This window comes from Oryx dammah, unplaced genomic scaffold (genome assembly GCF_014754425.2).
Source record: "Oryx dammah isolate SB20612 unplaced genomic scaffold, SCBI_Odam_1.1 HiC_scaffold_4, whole genome shotgun sequence".
In the NCBI taxonomy this organism is placed as follows: domain Eukaryota; kingdom Metazoa; phylum Chordata; class Mammalia; order Artiodactyla; family Bovidae; genus Oryx; species Oryx dammah.
Window position 1 is genome coordinate 54,960,587 of NW_024070188.1, and position 17,007 is coordinate 54,977,593.

A 17,007-nucleotide genomic window follows, 5' to 3' on the forward strand; every position below is an offset into this window, starting at 1 on the left:
GGGATGGACACACAGTCCAATCAAAACTCTTCTGCTCTGTTCAGTGAGATGTAGTCTCTCCTGGTCTGCCCACTCTAGGTACCAGGAAAGTGATGAGAGCGACAGCCGGTGTTGGTAGATAACGGTCTTCAGCATTTCAAGTTACTTTTTTTCTTTAACTTCTTTAAATGAAAAAACAAAAATATTTGCACAGAGAAAACAAATTAACCAGCACAACCAGGTATAAAATGCAAGTACCTTATTTAGTACATCATTCTTCACACCATTGTTATCTTTCTTGTGTCACTCCTGGTTTTTATCTGCTATAAAATACAATATTATATACAAACTAACAACATTTGAACATGTTAAAAAATTAGTGGAGAGAAGCTGGACAATTTATACTAGTAATATTACATTGTCTGATATCCCCTGTGGATGAGATGGTAAAGACTATGCCTGCAGGGGACGAGACCCATGTTCGATCCCTGGGTCAGGAAGATAGCCTGGAAAAGAGAATGGCAGCTCACTCCAGTATTCTTGCTGGAGAATTCCATGGGCAGAGAAGTCTGGCAGGCTATAGTCCATCAGGTTGCAAAGAGTCAGACACAACTGAGTGATTGACATTTCCACTTCCACAGTAAATGATATATTTTAATGTTAAAGAAAGCATGCTAAAGTAGCAAGAAAAAATACCTATATAAAGTCTACTTAAAGTAATTTATAAAATTTTATTTTCTCTATTAAAAAAACAAAAATGTGCCAGAGGCTATTTTTTCATTCCTTTGATTTTTATTTTTTTCAAATATTACTAAGTGATGTTTAGTAAAGTTGGGAGATTCTGCTTGACAGACATATCTATTTGAGATTTTTAAAAGCTAATTCAGTGTCCATTTTGATAATAAAGTTTTAAAAATAATGACATTAATTTGAGTGACATCAAGAGGGTATCATTATAAATGCAATAAAAGAACAAATCTTTCAAAGTTTTTCTCCATAGAAAACCATCAAATTAAGTCAAATAAAGATTAGATACCAGAGAAAATATAATTGTTAAATATATTTGTGTGTCACATGGACATATAAATATATATTTTATAATCTGATCTGAAATATATTGTATACAGATGCCAATAAGTTAAATCAATTTTCTTATTATTAAATAATTTTATATTAAAATAACCTGAAATACAGGATGCTCGGGGCTGGTGCACGGGGATGATCCAGAGAGATGATATGGGGTGGGAGGTGGGAGGGGGGTTCAGGATTGGGAACTCATGTAGAAAGAAAAAAAAAAAAAAACAATAAAATAACCTGAAATTGTATAATATTGCTTTTATGTGAAATCTAGAAAAATGATGCACTCATTTCTGATGAATGCATGAAATGAACTCATTTGCAAGGCAAAAATAGAGACACAGACAAGAATAACAGCTGTATGGATACCAAGAGAGGAAGCAGGAGTGGGGTGAATTGGGAGATTGGGATTGACATATAGACACTACTATGTATAAATTAGATAACTAGTGAGAGTCTACTGTATAGCACAATGAACTCTACTCAACACTCTGCAGTGATCTAAATGGGAAAGAAATCCAAACAATAGGGGATATATATGAACATATAACTGATTCACTTTGCCGTCCTACAGAAACTAATACAACATTGTAAAGAAACCATGCTCCAATAAAAATTAATTTTATAAAATAAAATAACCTGAAATTGTATATCCATCTGTAAGTTCACAGATGATTAAAATCGTTTCATCCTTTTTTGTTTCCTGTTCACAGAAAATGATGACCAACTGAATGGCTTGACAGCCAGATTAGACAATGCCAATATCAGAAACCGGGATCTCCTGAGAGCTTTGAATGACACTTTGGACAAGCTAGCAGCTATTCCAAATGGTAAGAATTTCGGACACTGCAAACTATCCTAATGGAAATAAACGTTTAAAAAATGTTCCAACTTCTGCCTGTATTTCCTAGCACTATATTTGTACCATTGTCAGGCTATTAGATAATGGTTTTCTTACTTATGAATTCTTTGTAAGAGTGAGAAACTAAGAAACAGTTTTCACCATAATGTTTATCGTTTGTTAACTGACATTTGTAGGAATAAATGACAAAAAAGAAAACAATAGACATCTTGTTATTATATTGTTCTTCCACATTTCAGCCCAGGAAATCTTACATTGGTGGGAAAGAATAAAATCATACAGACACTATCCTCTAAAATGTTGATTTACTGCCACAAAATTGCAGTTTATTACAGTACCTACAGGGCTTCCCAGGTGGCCTAGTGGTAAAGAACCCACCTGCCAATGCAGGAGACATAGAAAATTCAGATTTGATCCCTGGGTCAGGAAGATCCCCTGGAGGAGGGCATGGCAACCCGCTCCAGTATTCTTGCCTGGAGAATCCCACGGACGGAGGAGCCTGACGGGGCTATAGTCCATGGGGCCACAAAGAGTTGGGCACAACTGAAGCGATTTAGCACATACACAGTACCTACAATAATAGATGAGAACCAGCTGCCTTTCAGCACATTTTTCTTGGCAAAAACATTAAGATGTTAAAATTGAACCATGTCTATAATATCTTTTTAGTCATTACCTGTTACTTAGAGTTAATGTTTGTTATTAGTTACTGAAAGCACTATTGTTTTGGGGATAATATTTTTATATTTTAATAGCATGATACAACAGTAGCAAGAGTTGCTAACATTTATTAAGCAAGGCTTATTCAGCATGTTTATGTTAAGCGTATGTTACCCTCATACTAATCCAACAAGGTGAACAGCATTATTATCTCCACTTTACAACAGACAAACTTAGATGGGACACTGAGGACCGTTGTTAAAAGAGACATAAGATTCCAACCTCACAGTTTAACATCAGGGGCTGTGATCTTAACCCCTAACCTCCAACATATTAGTAGGCACATAAATATATGTACAACGTACCTTTTTTATAAAAATTATGGTAAAGGAAACACATCTATACCAAACAGGAACTATTAAAACCTTAATGATTTTTTTCACTTTTTTAACATTAAAAAGCCCAAGTGACTTTACTGATTTTCATGTCACTTCTTCAGTAGTAAATATGTTCATAGCAAATATCCAATACTGATAACAAATATAAATTGTTTACACAAACACATGGTCTAATGTATCTGAAAAAGTCTCTCTCTACCAAAATTTAAATACATTCGTTGCCTCCCCCCAACCCTGGAAGTGCACATTAAATGTTAAAACTACTTTCGATGAAGCTATATGATTCAGATGGATAAACTTCTCTCTTTAATATGTTCAGCAGCAAATCACAATATCGCCTTCCACAATGAACTTTTAGAATAATCACGTTGCTATTTTAAGGGCTAATCAGGTATTCATAACGAAGGTCCCTGAGAAAATTCAATTTCACTGAAAATGTACTTCATTTGCTGTAGCTGAATGAGACAAAGTTCAGCCTTTGCCTCGTGCCTGAGTGCCTGAGGTCAGCCAGACGCAGCCTCTCTTTGACAAGCATGGATTAAGCCACTAACTCCAGACCCTTTGTTTTGTTTCTCATACTGTCTTCTGCTTACAGACACAGCTGCTAAACTGCAAGCCGTTAAAGACAAAGCAAGGCAAGCCAACGACACCGCTAAAGATGTACTGGCGCAGATTAAAGATCTTCACCAGAACCTTGATGGCCTGAAGAAAAATTACAATCAACTAGCAGACAGCGTAGCCAAAACAAATGCTGTGGTAAAAGATCCTTCTAAAAACAGTAAGATCTCCTTTCTCACTTTGATTATTGCATTTATTTCTTCACACTCTAAAAGTATCCTAGACTCATAGCTGCTAGAGCAGGAAGGTGCCCTCAGAGTGATGCTGTCTGCCCTCCTCCCTTTGTAGACTGGCCCCAGGAATGAATGCCTACGGCTCCAGAACTGGAATACAAGACTCCCAGCTCCTCACTCAAGCTTATCTTATTCAAATTTCATCCATTAAGAGGAAATTAAGAATTCTCAAAGCCTGCATGGTATTTGGCATAGGGATGCCAAGTACTTTTTAATCCTTTCGTATAATTGAAAATGCAGTTATACTTGGGAAATTATATCCTCATAGTTGTTGAAATTCCATGGAACCTAGAGGTCAAGGAGCACTCTAATTAGCAGGCCTATTAGAAGAGAATACTAAATGGGATCAACTTGAACACATTCAAATTTGGGAACTACTGGTCTTTTATTACTTAAGATTCTAGTTAGTTAAACATTACCAGGAAATTAAAATATTTATCTAGTTTACCAAGAATATTTCTTCATGTCTTTTGTATATTGCATGAAACTATATTGAGTTAAATATGGATTTACTGAGAAAATGTGGGAGAACTAAATATAGTAATTTAAATTATTAAGTAATAAGCATTATAATTTTTAATACTGTTTTACTCTTTCAGGTGATAAAATGCTATCTTCATATGTGCTTGCACCAAAGGAGATGCTTGATTCTTTGTACTTTACAGTCTCAAGCGATTAGCCTTCTTTATATAGAAACAGTGTATTTATTGGGAATTAAAACATTTGTAGAGTGTAATAACAAAAACACAGTTATTGATGTTATACAATGTATAATCCAGATTACAAGCGCTGTTTGACTGGCGAGTGGAGCCTGATTTTTCAGCATCTTTGCCTCAGATCAAAGGCTAAAGATACTTTGAAATCACAGATACTACTAACCTAACTCCTTCCTGAGCAAGGAGGAGTGCAAACATAGCTAAGTGCACTTCAGAGTTAGGGAAAAGGATTTCACTCTCATTATTTCTTTAAGAAAGGAAAAAAGACATAGTTTTTCAGTTTTTATTGCATAAACCCAGAGTTAGGTTCCCCGGTGGTTCAGATCCCGTCTGAATAACTGGTTCCCAGGCATGCCAAATCACAACATCCAACCCCTCCCCCAAAAAAGAATGAAAAGAAGTTTTAAAGTAAATATCACTCTTTTATGTTATCACTTTATTCATTTTCAGACTGATTCTCAAATGAGAGTGGCCTTATATAATATTTATCTCCCTTTTGTGATTATATCATCTATGAAAAGAAATAGTTAATATCTATAAACACTAATTACACGGGGTCTGTTTCTATCTTATTAGAACATGATAATAAAACTCCTTTTAATATGAACAGTGACCTGCTAAGTGACATGCTTTGTGGATTTTTATTTGATAACTCTTGTTTGATTTAAAATGGAGTGACTTTGTAATTAGCACCTGTTGTGAAAAGTACTATTTTTCTTGACAGTCACTACTTTAAAATATCTATGAAAAATATTTTCTCATGAATTTTCTATTTCTTCTCTTTTACTTCCATATGAAATTACCTGCAGAAATCAGTATGTATATATTTACTTGTGTACCTTTTAGTAATTTTTATGCTTGATTGCTTATTGCAAAAAGCTTCAGCTTTGCATGTTTCCATGTTTTAGTATAGCTTTAAACATTGGATAGCTCTTCTTTCCAATGTCACAGTAAGAATGCTAGATATGGAAAAGGAATTAGTGTGTGAATGAGTGTTTGATAAATTAGTGAAATATATTATCCATATTAAAGTAGAACATTGAATTCTTCCATAGATTTAACTGAATTATGATGCTTCTGATAATACAAATGCAGTCACTGAAGTCCAAATGACTTCTTTCTAGCAGAATTAAAGTAGATCAAATCAACACTGTTGTTGATGCTTTTCCCCTGAAGTTCACTCCCCACTCCTTACAGCAATTATTCTCAACTTCAAGAGAATTATACTTGGAGAAGCATAAAATAGAATTAATAAAATTAGATCTTACCAAATGAGCAATCACTGAGATATAAAAATTTTCTGTCTTAAACACCTCATAGTTTAAATTCCAAGTCAAAAATAAAACTACAGATTAGAAAATAATAAAAATAAAACTGAACATATCTAAACCTGAGAAATATGACCAAGTCTATCCTCAGTGGAAAATGAGTGCAATTATATTACTAAAAAGCTTTGAAGTAAACAAGTTAGGGAATCAACTCTAAGGGTCAGACAGAATAAATAAAATAAAAAAGATGAAAAAGTTAATAAATTAGAAGACAGAAAATAATAATAGATGTGATACATTCAAGAGATGTATCTTTAGAAATATAAAGATAAAATATTTTAGATGCTTGACTTGCTTAAATAAAGGAAAATGTAGAACAAATAGGCAAAGTTTTGCAGGAGATATAACTAGATAAGAGAAGAAATTTAGCACCTAAGAGAGGACTTTGCAAAACTCTAGGCTAATAAATTTTAAACTCTAAAATAGATAGCTTTCTAATAAAACATTGTTATGAAAATCTATCTTCAGAAATAATTTTAAAATCTACACAAATAATCATAGGAAAAAGTGAGAAGTTTCCAAATACTACAGCATAAGCAAACACTAGACTCAAAATCACAGGTGATTTATTTTTAAAAACCTTCAAGAAGATAATTTCTATATTAATTTGACTGTTCCAGAAGACAGAGGGGCAAAAATAACAAGGGATAAGGGGACTTCCAGGTACCATTCTTAAAAATTTGGTAAAAACTTCTGGGAGCTTTAAAAGAAAGGGATCTATTACTTGTCTAAGCCTAAGTAGTCCCTGCATAACCATTTTTTCATTTCCATGAATCTAAGTCTAAATCCCTTTTTCTCACTTCTAGAATGATTTAAAGAAAATCAGAGTAATATTGGGGAATTAAAGGAAGGGAGAAAATGGACAAATGGTTTATTTAAAGTGTAAAACTGAAGGGATAACTATCTTTATGCTGACTCCCTATACAATTACGTAACAAGAACTTTGAACTCAATAACCCTCATTTCAGGAGAAAATAGTTCTTGATCTAGCAACTCTATTAGTTAAGGTTGAAACTCCAGTACTTTGGCCACCTCTTGTGAAGAGTTGACTCATTGGAAAAGACTCTGATGCTGGGAGGGATTGGGGGCAGGAGGAAAAGGGGACCACAGAGGATGAGATGGCTGGATGGCATCACTGACTCGATGTACGTGAGTCTGAGTGACCTCCGGGAGTTGGTGATGGGCAGGGAGGCCTGGCGTGCCATGATTCATGGGGTCCCAAAGAGTCAGACACGACTGAGCGACTGAACTGAACTGACTGAATAACAGACCTATGTTCTTTTTAAACATCACTAACAATCACTAACTAACGCTGTCTGGGGAGGCCTTACAAATAGCTGTGAAAAGAAGAGAGGCGAAAAGCAAAGGAGAAAAGGAAAGATATAAGCATCTGAATGCAGAGTTCCAAAGAATAGCAAGAAGAGATAAGAAAGCCTTCTTCAGCGATCAATGCAAAGAAATAGAGGAAAACAACAGAATGGGAAAGACTAGAGATCTCTTCAAGAAAATTAGAGATACCAAGGGAACATTTCATGCAAAGATGGGCTCGATAAAGGACAGAAATGGTCTGGACCTAACAGAAGCAGAAGATATTAAGAAGAGGTGGCAAGAATACCTGGAAGAACTGTACAAAAAAGATCTTCATGACCCAGATAATCATGATGATGTGATCACTAATCTAGAGCCAGACATCTTGGAATGTGAAGTCAAGTGGGCCTTAGAAAGCATCACTATGAACAAAGCTAGTGGAGTTGATGGAATTCCAGTTGAGCTGTTTCAAATCCTGAAAGATGATGCTGTGAAAGTGCTGCACGCAATATGCCAGCAAATTTGGAAAACTCAGCAGTGGCCACAGGACTGGAAAAGGTCAGTTTTCATTCCAATCCCAAAGAAAGCCAATGCCAAAGAATGCTCAAACTACCATACAATTGCACTCATCTCACATGCTAGTAAGTAATGCTCAAAATTCTCCAAGCCAGGCTTCAGCAATACATGAACTGTGAACTTCCTGATGTTCAAGGTGGTTTTAGAAAAGGCAGAGGAACCAGAGATCAAGTTGCCAACATCCGCTAGATCATGGAAAAAGGAAGAGAGTTCCAGAAAAACATCTACTTCTGCTTTATTGACTATGCCAAAGCCTTTGACTGTGTGGATCACAATAAACTGTGGAAAATTCTGAAAGAGATGGGAATACCAGATCACCTAACCTACCTCTTGAGAAATCTGTATGCAGGTCAAGAAGCAACAGTTAGAAGTGGACCTGGAACAACAGACTGGTTCAAAATAGGAAAAGGAGTACGTCAAGGCTGTATATTGTCACCCTGCTTATTTAACTTCTATGCAGAGTACATCATGAGAAACGCTGGACTGGAAGAAACACAAGCTGGAATCAAGATTGCCGGGAGAAATATCCATAACCTCAGATATGCCGATAACACCACCCTTGTGGCAGAAAGTGAAGAGGAGCTAAAAAGCCTCTTGATGAAAGTGAAAGAGGAGAGTGAAAAAGTTGGCTTAAAGCTCAACATTCAGAAAACGAAGATCATGACATCCGGTCCCATCACTTCATGGGAAATAGATGGGGAAACAGTGGAAACAGTGTCAGACTTTATTTTGGGGGGCTCCAAAATCACTGCAGATGGTGACTGCAGCCATGAAATTAAAAGACGCTTACTCCTTGGAAGAAAAGTTAAGACCAACCTAGACAGTATATTCAAAAGCAGAGGCATTACTTTGCCGCCTAAGGTCCGTCTAGTCAAGGCTACGGTTTTTCCAGTAGTCATGTATGGATGTGAGAGTTGGACTGTGAAGAAGGCTGAGTGCCAAAGAATTGATGGTTTTGAACTGTGGTGTTGGAGAAGACTCTTTAGAGTCCCTTGGACTGAAAGGAGATCCAACCAGTCCATTCTGAAGGAGATCAACCCTGGGATTTCTTTGGAAGGAATGATGCTAAAGCTGAAGCTCCAGTACTTTGGCCACCTCATGTGAAGAGTTGACTCATTGGAAAAGACTCTGACGCTGGGAGGGACTGGGGGCAGGAGGAGAAGGGAACGACCGAGGTTGAGATGGCTGGATGGCATCACGGACTCGATAGATATGAGTCTGAGTGAACTCCGGGAGTTGGTGATGGACAAGGAGGCCTGGCTTGCTGCGATTCATGGGGTCGCAAAGAGTCGGACACAACTGAGCGACTGAACTGAACTGAACTGAACTGAACAATATAACTCATATTTGTGAGCATGAGTTCAAAATATTACTTACTTCCTTTTGCCCTCATTTGATTTCTTTCTAAAGAGTCCACCAGGGCTTCCCTGGTGGCTCAGAGGTTAAAGCATCTGCCTGCAGTGTGGGAGACCTGGATTCGATCCCTGGGTCGGGAAGATCCCCTGGAGAAGGAAATAGCAACCCACTCCAGTACTCTTGCTTGGAGAATCCCATGGACGGAGGAGCCTGGTGGGCTACAGTCCATGGGGTCTCAAAGAGTCAAACACGACTGAACGACTTAACTTTAACTAACTCTGCGCTCATTTGATTTTTTCCTAAAGATTCAGTCTCAGATCACTCCTAGTTCATCAGGGCCAATAACCTTGGACCTTAAGCAGTTTCACTTTTTCATCAGAGTCACAGTGACAGAAAACAGAACAGTATATGCTTGGTCAGATAATAAATGACGTAGTTTGGATAAGACTGCCAGCATGCTAGGGACAGAATAATTGATTTTCCATGTATCATGTACCCGCCCTGTGAAAAGTACAAGCTGGAAGTCTAAGGATCAATAATAACCTTCAATTGTTTTAGGGTTAAACCCCTTTCTAATTTATCAATATTCAACCTCCTTTAAACTTTAGGTACAAAAGTGACAGTTTAATGTGATTCAACCTAATGTAGAGAGCAGGAGAATCAACTATTTTTCAAAACAAAAATGAACTGCAGCGTGAAAGATTTAAAGTATAACGTCGGCCTTCGGTCTGAGCGTTGCTCAACATTAAAATGTTTTTCAGAAGACATTTTAATAGCTTTTCTCTTTAAGATGTACAAAGAAAGACAGTGAGAAAAAGAAAAAAATAACTAATTTTGGGTGAAAACCCTGATTTAAGTACAATTCTGGCTTGGACAGACTTGGTGACATTTTAAAGATGCTTCCAATTCCTTGATTCTTTGACTAAATTTCTGTGCTATAAAGGTTAGTTTGGGGACTGAAGCTAAAAATTAGCATTGAATTAAGCTAATCATATTCTTATCTTTAATGCTGACTTGCATATTAATTCCAAAGCCAAAGGTGTCATCCTTCTTTCTCTAACATCATCTCCTCTGGCCTGCTTGGGTCCCAACTGAAATATTTCCATTTGCTACCACAAACTGCTTCAACTGCCATGGCCTTGCCTTTTCCTTGTGGATAAGATGAAATCCTTTCAATTATTTAGTTAAGCATACTGCTATGTTCATTTCTGTGTGAGTGTGTCTGTGTGTGCAGCATGCGTGTGTGTGTGTTTGTCCATGTGCATGTGTCTGGGTGTGTGTATGTGTGGGTGTGCATATGTGTGTGCCTGGGTGTGTATATGATGTGTTTGTGCCTGTGTCTGGGTGTGTGTGCGTGTGTGCGTGTGTGAGATGTGCACTCATCTTGTTCTGTGCAGTTGCAGATGCAGATGCCACTGTGAAAAATCTAGAACAAGAAGCTGATCGACTGATAGACAGACTTAAACCCATCAGGGAGCTTGAGGATAACCTGAAGAAAAATATCTCTGAGATAAAAGAACTGATAAACCAAGCCAGAAAACAAGCTAATTCCGTAAGTTCCTTCTGTTTTCAGTATTAATAAATGATTGTAATGTTTGTATTATTCCCAGAAAGAATACTTTCCCCAGTGTATCTTGTTGAATGAGCTTTGGCCCTTTTCTTTTAATTTGAAGCTATTTGTGGGGGGAGGTGGGGAATGGAAGATTAGATTTTTTCCCATATATTTCAAAAGACATTTCTTGAGAAGAATAATCACCACTTACTGTTTTGGAAATGAAAGTTCTGATATATTTTATTATAATTTGAATAGAGTTAATACAGATTGCAAGAATGGAAGCCTTATTTTTGTACACTAAAAAGGCATGGATTAGAACTCCTTACTCTTGATGAAAGCAAAAAAGGCCAACCAATGGGGTTGAAGAAAAAAATGAACAGACGAGGTTATAAGGAATAATAGCAAAGATGAACCATTGTTTTCTATGTTTTTTTTTTTGGTTTGAGTCCAAGCAACCAAAAATTAATTTGGTTACAATTTCTATACTTTTTTGGAATAAGAATAGGAAGCACTTTACTTGTCTCAAAATTTTGCTCTTTATTAACCCAGTTATAAGACTATAAGGATAGAGGCAAAACTTTCTGGAAGATAACAGCTTAATGAGCCAGACAGAATTGTAAATGCCAATCTGAAACTTTAATGAAGTCATCTTATGATTCTTCTAGAAATAGAATGAATATCAGTTTTCATATTATCATGCTTAAACTGAAATCTGAAATCTTTGTAGATAACCAAACCTTCCATCTCTAAATTAAACTTCCTCTAGGATTAATTTGATCTCCTTTCAGTCCAAAGTACTCTCAAGAGTCTTCTCCATCACTGCAGTTCAAAAACATCAATTCTTCAGGTGCTGAGTCTTCTTTATGCAACTTTATGCAATTTTACATCCACGCGTGACTACTGGAAAAGCCATAGCTTTGACTATATGAATCTTTGTTGGCAAAGTGATGTCTGTTTTTTAATATTTAAGTTTGTCATAGCTTTCCTTCCAAGGAGCAAGAGTCTTTTAATTTTATGGCTGTAGTCACTGTCCACAGTGATTTGGAGCCCAAGAAAGTAAACTATGTCACTGCTTCCACTTTTTCCCCTTCTATTTGCCATGAAGTGATGGGACTGGATACCATAATCTTATGTTTGCATGTTGAGTTTTAAGTCAGTTTTCAAACTCTCCTCTTTCACCCTTATCAGGAAGCTATTTCATTCTTCTTGACTTTCTTCCATAAGAGTGGTATTATCTGCATATCTGAAGTTGTTGGTATTTCTCCAGACAATCTTGATTCCAGCTTGTGAATCACATTTTTAGCCACAGTTTTTTATTTAGTTACCAAGTGGAAAGATATGGACATTTTTATTATTTCTTCATTGTAAAGAAGTTTTTAAATATGCCCATATATTCATCAATTATGTGTGCTTCCTCATCCCATCCCCACCCACTGGGAAGAAAGATAAAATTCTGGCATATAAATATATAAAACCTGTCCCAAAATACAAAATTACTTCACTTAGTATGATATCTCCAGGTCCATCCATATTGCTTCAAATGACATTATTTCATTCTTTTTAATGGCTGAGTAATATTCCGTTGTATATGTGTACCACTTCTTTATCCATTCCTGTGTCAATGGACGTTTAGGTTGCTTCCATGTCTTGGCTGTTGTAAGTAATGCTGCAGTGAACTTTGGGTGCATGTGTCCTTTTTAACCATGTTTTTCTCTGGATATATGCTCAAGAGTGAGATTGCTGGATCATATGGTAGTTCTATTTTTAGGGGTTTTTTTTTTTAATTGGAGGATAACTGCTTTCCAATATTGTATTGGTTTCTGCCATACATCTTCATGAATCACTCATGAGCATACCTGTGTCCCCTCCCTCTTGAACCTCTCTCCATCCTTCCACCTTTTTAGATGGTCCATCCCACCCCTCTGTAGTCACAGAGCACCAGATTTGGGCTCCCTGCATCATTAATGGAATATCACTCAGCCATAAAAAGGACCACAGTTGAGTTTGTTCTAGTGAAGGAGATGAACCTATGTTTAGTTTTTTAAGGAACCTCTCTACTGTTCTCCAAAGTGGCAGTACCAATTTACATTCCCAACAGTGTAGGAGGATTCCCTTTCTCCACACCCTTTACAGCATTAAAAAAATGAAAGAAAGGTATAAAAGTAATGCTTGAAAAAAATCCATTTTCCATGCCTTTTAAGGAAACTTTCAACTACTTTTTGAAACTGAGGTTAACAACAAAGAGCCTTATTTTTCTTAAGATGTTAGAAATTTGTAAGCAACCAAATTTTTTTCCAGTGGGTTTTGTACTCATTGAAGAGTACACTTTCCTAGTTTAGAAATATATTTGTAATCTGGCATGAGTGTCTGGATATGACCAAGAAATTGAAGATATTTAAGTTGATTTCTTTTGGTTTGTTGGCTCTGAAACTGAGCGGCTGACATTCTTTTTAAATGAATGGCCTAGTTAACTGGATGAAAGAATGCAGTGAAAATCCAATAGATATAATAATGGAATTCTCAATAATGTTTAATTGAGTTCATGATGATGAATTGGTAAACAATGTTGTGAGAAATGCCTTAGAGATACCTAATTCTTACTGATTTTTGTTTAGAAGTCTTATTAAGGGTCAACTTTAGAAATAATCATTGATACAGGACTTTCCTGGCAGTCCAGTGGTTAAGACTACACTTCCAATACAGGGTACTTGGGTTCAATCACTGGTCAGGAAACTTAGATCCTATATGCTCCCTGATGCAGCCAAAAAAAAAAAAAATTAAGAAATAATAATTGATAGAAAAAGTAACTTGAGGATATTTGTATTTCAAAAGTCTCTCCCCTCTTATGAGAGGGATTATATGTCAGAGATTTCTTCTAGAGAAAAGAATAGATACTGCCCTTTGATTTACTTGTTTTAAAATAAATAAAAGAAACATTTATAATTGGTAAACAAAACACAAGGTATTTAAATGGAGAAATCAGTAGCTATCAATGGGTTACCAACATTTTTGAGCAGATACTGAGGGTATATTCAAAATTGTAAGCCAGAGAACAGAAAGTCTAGAGAGTTTCTGTAAAAATGTGTAAGAGTTGAGCAATAAATAATTTTACAAGATTAATTCCTGGTGTATTGGGTATGCTGCTGCTGCTGCTAAGTCGCATCAGTCGTGTCTGACTCTGTGCAACCCCATAGATGCCAGCCCACCAGGCTCCCCAGTCCCTGAGATTCTCCAGGCAAGAACGCTGGAGTGGGTTGTCATTTCCTTCTCCAATGCATAAAAGTGAAAAGTGAAAGTGAAGTCGTTCAGTCGTATCTGACTCTTAGCAACCCCATGGACTGCAGCCTACCAGGCTCCTCCGTCCACGGGATTTTCCAGGCAAGAGTACTGGAGTGGGTTGCCATTGCCTTTTCCGGTATTGGGTATAACAACACCATTTTGTTCAGAGAACCATAAAGTTTCAATAAGTAAAGTTGCCATAAAGCAGATGAATTGTAACTCCTAGAGACGTTAAACACCCTTAGTTCTTAAATGGCTGCTCTCTCAGACTTTCAATCCTCAGATGAAATTTCATCAGTTGAATTAGGCTTTTGTACTGGGCTCTGTCTAATACACTTTGAGAACCCCCTTTTCAACATTCCAGTCATGTAATACCCCTATCATTTTCACCAAGTATACCCAAGCGAGGACAGAAACTCATTGTAAGCAGTCATGAATTTCACCCACATCCAGTCATTTTGTCTCTAAACAGTAACTGAGAAATTTTACTATTTATATGTTGCGTTCTTTATAACACATATGCATGCATGCTTGTGTGCCCAGTCCCTCAGTCGTGTCCAATTCTTCACAACCCTGTGGACTGCCACGCTCCTCTGTCCATGGGATTTTTCAGGCAAGAATACTGGAGTGGGTTGCCATTTCCTCCTTCATGGGATCTTCCTGACCCAGGGATTGAACCTGCATCTATGTCTCCTGCATTGCAGGCAGATTCTCTACCTGCTGAGCCACTGGGGAAGCCCTATAACACATATTAGTTATTTGAAATAACAAAAGAAATAACCAAAATAACTTTAATCCAAATAACAAAAGTGAGTTATTTGTGATTATACTAGCCATAGTATACCTCTACTGTCATTGTTTAGTCACTAAGTCATATCTGCCTTAGCTTTTGTGACCCCATGGACTGTAACCCTATGGGATTTCTGGGAGTGGGTTGGATACTCCAAGAATACTGGAGTGGGTCATCATTTCCTTCTCCAGGGGATCTTCCCAACCCAGGGATCGAACCTGCCTGCATCTCCTGCATTGCAGGTGGATTCTGTATCACTAGGGAAGCCCTGTATAAGCTCTAGGGCCAACCCTATAAGTCATTATGAAATAAAGATAAAACAAATTACACACATAGTTACTTTTGATACCTAATCCAGCCCCATCAGGAATTTGGATATGATTTCCTGCCAGAGATAGTTCAATCTGTTACTCAGTTTGACTCATGAGTTCCCTTCAGACCTTGACTTCTTCCCTTTGATCTTTTTATGATGTCAGTGGCACTTACAGCCCACTTCAGATATTGAATTTGCTCAGTGACAAGATCTTCTCTGCTGATGGTTTTGGTTCAGTTGCTGCAAATTCCTAAAAACTCACTGTATCCTATACCTCTTCCTGAACATCAAAAACATCTGAGAACTGCCTTTTCCCTACCTGCCCTTCACTCGATTACCTTTCTCTTGCTTCACGTTATCCTTTTTTAAGTCTCTAAGCCCCTGGATAACCCTTTGTATAGCTGCTACTTATCATGTAACACCCTTTGCCAACCTCTACGGCACATCTGCCTTATAGTATTAACTTCAGAGTAAAAGTTATCCGTTTTCTGGCTCTGTTTCTCTGTAACTGATCTTGATTCATGTACTCGTAGCATTCTGTGTAGAAGGGAAATCCTGTCATTTGTGAAACAAAGAACTAACCTCCTAACTGAAAACCATATAAGCAGGAAGACAAAATCTCCAGCACTTTAAGGCAAATACTCTGGTGACCAGAGTAGACCTCAGTACTGGGCTCCTCAGTTAGCAATCTGGGTCCCATCCTTAGGGGAAAGGTAAGGGCAGGCAGAGCCATCTAAGCAGCAGGCTTCTAGATGATTCCAGCCCAGGCCTCACACAGAGCTCCGCTAGGGTGAGCCCCTGTTTCTTCTCAGCACACTCTTTCCTTTACTTGGGGGTACAGTTTAGAAAGCAGATTAGGTGAAGAAACAGTACAAATATATGGCTTACACTGGATCTGTAGGAGATTCAAAAGATCTGCTGTATCCCCAAGAGTTCTCATATTTTAGGGAACCAAAAATCTCTCCTTGGCTTTCTCTTTTGAATCTAACCAATTTTGAATCCAGCACATCCTCTGTGTGGTCTGCACCACCCTTGGGAGGGGTCTTGGTGCTGTCTTACACCATCCCTTCTTAGACACCTCCTTGTCTCACCAGAAGAAGGAGACTGGTTTGGTGTCCCAGGCTATCTCCCTTGGAGTCTGCACAGCCCTTTTATGGAGGTAACAGTGATACATACCCCTTGGCTTCTCCCAAGTGTGAAAGTGCTATAACGAATGAAAAAATGAAAATTCACCCCCAGTGAGGACTAAGAGGCTTCTGGAAGCCAAGAATTTAAATCAGTGGTGTAGAGACGTATTATATGTGTGGCTACCTCCTACTTTGAGCACTGACACTAAGAAAGTAGCAGAATCTTTCTCTGAGTCCAAGCAACTACATTGCTGTCCTAAAAGCACCCCTTTGATGGTACAGAGAAATGAAAGAAAATTAAATGGAATAATCACCTAGTGTTATTTGTGATTGAAGAAAGGCTTCCTAAATGTAAGTAAAAACTGGTATGAACAGTGTCAGCTCTATTCATATAGAAATTTCTTTCTTAGTAATTTATAGTAATTTTTGAAGTACCAGTCAAAAGAAAAAGGAGCTGTTAAATACATTAGTGATGATAGCCACTGGAAATTGTTTCCATCCCATTTCCTGGAAGCTTAATAAAAAGGTATAATTTATTCTGAAATATATGTTCAGAGTGAAATGATTAGATTCTTCTTATTGTTGGAACATATAGAACAAAATCTAGTTGGCCTCTTTCAACTGTAAGAATATGAGAAGGTTGGTAATTTCCTCTCAAAAATTAAAAGAAAAATGACTTCCTATTTTAAGTGATACCACAGTCACTAAAATTTGAATTGTAAAATTTCATTAAACAACCTGAATGAAGATCGGTACCATTAGCTTCACGTAAAATCATCTTTTGAGAATGTTCTGCTCTTCATAAAGGAATAAGGTATGAAGGTAAGAATTT

The 17,007-nt window shown here is 37.2% G+C and overlaps 1 protein-coding gene across 2 annotated transcripts in view; it reads left to right on the forward strand.

Moving 5' to 3' along the window:
• The window catches only part of LAMA2 (laminin subunit alpha 2), a 676,446-nt gene that overhangs the window by 578,067 nt on the left and 81,372 nt on the right, over window positions 1-17,007 (forward strand). For both annotated transcript variants that reach the window (XM_040238873.1, XM_040238874.1), the window contains exons 42-45: window positions 1,770-1,886; window positions 3,572-3,754; window positions 5,353-5,358; window positions 10,509-10,663. In XM_040238873.1, the coding sequence (XP_040094807.1) occupies window positions 1,770-1,886; window positions 3,572-3,754; window positions 5,353-5,358; window positions 10,509-10,663 (461 nt within the window). The remainder of the gene's footprint in view (window positions 1-1,769; window positions 1,887-3,571; window positions 3,755-5,352; window positions 5,359-10,508; window positions 10,664-17,007) is intronic.